General features: G+C 46.6%; 1 protein-coding gene across 1 annotated transcript; it reads left to right on the top strand.

The window, feature by feature from the left end:
• Positions 1 to 253: 253 nt before the first annotated feature.
• Positions 254 to 700, top strand: LOC140187866 (ferritin, heavy subunit-like). The gene has a single exon (XM_072243661.1). The coding sequence runs from the start codon at positions 254 to 256 to the stop codon at positions 698 to 700; it is 447 nt and encodes a 148-aa protein (XP_072099762.1).
• Positions 701 to 1,456: the final 756 nt, after the last annotated feature.

The raw sequence follows: 1,456 nt of genomic DNA, 5'->3' as shown, positions 1-1,456 counted from the left end.
TCTTTTTTCACAAAGAGAGTGAAACTACCTGTGAACAGAGTGCTGGGAATGGTAATGCTGTGCTTGGGCAGCAGATGGCACTGCTGAGACATGAGGAACTCTGTAAAGTGGCCATTCCAGTCTCAATGGCACAGCCTCTAACTAATGCAAACTGAAGTAAATTATCAACTCCTAGACGCCTGTGCTTCCCTTTGATGAGGTTCTTCAGGAGCTTCCCCGGGTGATAGTGAGTTTCAGTTGGCCATCGAACAGGATGGCTTCCCAAATGTGTCAGAACTTCCAGAAGGAATGTGAGGATGCAGTCAACAGGCAGATTAACATGGAGCTCTATTCCTCCTACGCTTACCTCTCCGTGTCCTCTTACGTTGACCGGGATGACATTAGCGTACATCACTTCTCCAAGTTCTTCAGCAAGCAGTCCTATGAGGAACAGCAGTGTGCTGAGAGATGGATGGAATTCCAGAACCTGCGAGGAGGCCGGATTGTGCTGGAGGGCATCAGGAAGCCAGAGAAGGATAAGTGGAGCAATGGTCTGGAGGCAATGCAGAGACCTCTGCAGATGGAAAAGGATGTGAACCTGAGTCTCCTGGATCCGCACAAGCTCTCCAATCAACATGGTGACCCTCATATGTGTGACTTCCTGGAGAGGAACTACCTGGATGAGCAAGTGAAAATAATCCAGGAAATTATGGACCAGTGAGCCTTACTTCAGTGAGAGGCAGGATTTATGTGCATGTGGAGAGACATAATCTGATTAGGGATAGTCAGCATGGCTTTGTCAAGGGCAGGTCATGCCTTATGAGCCTGATTGAATTCTTTGAGAATATAACAAAACACATTGATGTAGGTAGAGCAGTAGATGTAGTGTATATGGAATCAGTAAGGCATTTGATAAGGTTCCCCATGCGAAGCTCATTCAGAAAGTAATGAGGCAAGGATCCAAGGTGACCTTGTTTTGTGGATCCAGAATTTGCTTGTCCACAGAAGGCAAAGGGTGATTGTAGATAGTTCGTGTTCTGCATGGAGGGCGGTGACCAGTGGTGTTCCGCAGGGATCTGTTGTGGGACCCTCCACTTTTTGATTTTTATAATTGACCTGGATGAGGAAGTAGAGGGATGGGTTAGTAAATTTGCTGATGACACAAAAGTTGGGGGTGTTGTGGATAGTCTGGAGGGTTGTCAGAGGTTACAGCGTGATATCAACAGGAGGCAGAACTGGGCTGAGAAATGGCAGATGGAGTTCAACCCAGTTAAGTGTGAAGTGGTTCATCTTGGAAGGTCAAATTCAAAAACAGGATATAATATTAGTGGTAAGTCTCCTGGCAGTGTGGAGGATCATTGAGATCTTAGGGTCTGTGTCCACAGGACAATCAAAGCTGCTGTGCAGGTTGACAGTGTTGTAAAGAATGGTGTGTTGGGTTTCATGAACTGTGGGACTGAGTTCAAGAGCCGTGAGA

The sequence above is a fragment of the Mobula birostris genome, chromosome 25, assembly GCF_030028105.1.
Source record: "Mobula birostris isolate sMobBir1 chromosome 25, sMobBir1.hap1, whole genome shotgun sequence".
NCBI lineage: Eukaryota > Metazoa > Chordata > Chondrichthyes > Myliobatiformes > Myliobatidae > Mobula > Mobula birostris.
Note: the sequence above shows the minus strand (reverse complement) of the source record. Positions and strands in the feature narration are given on the sequence as shown.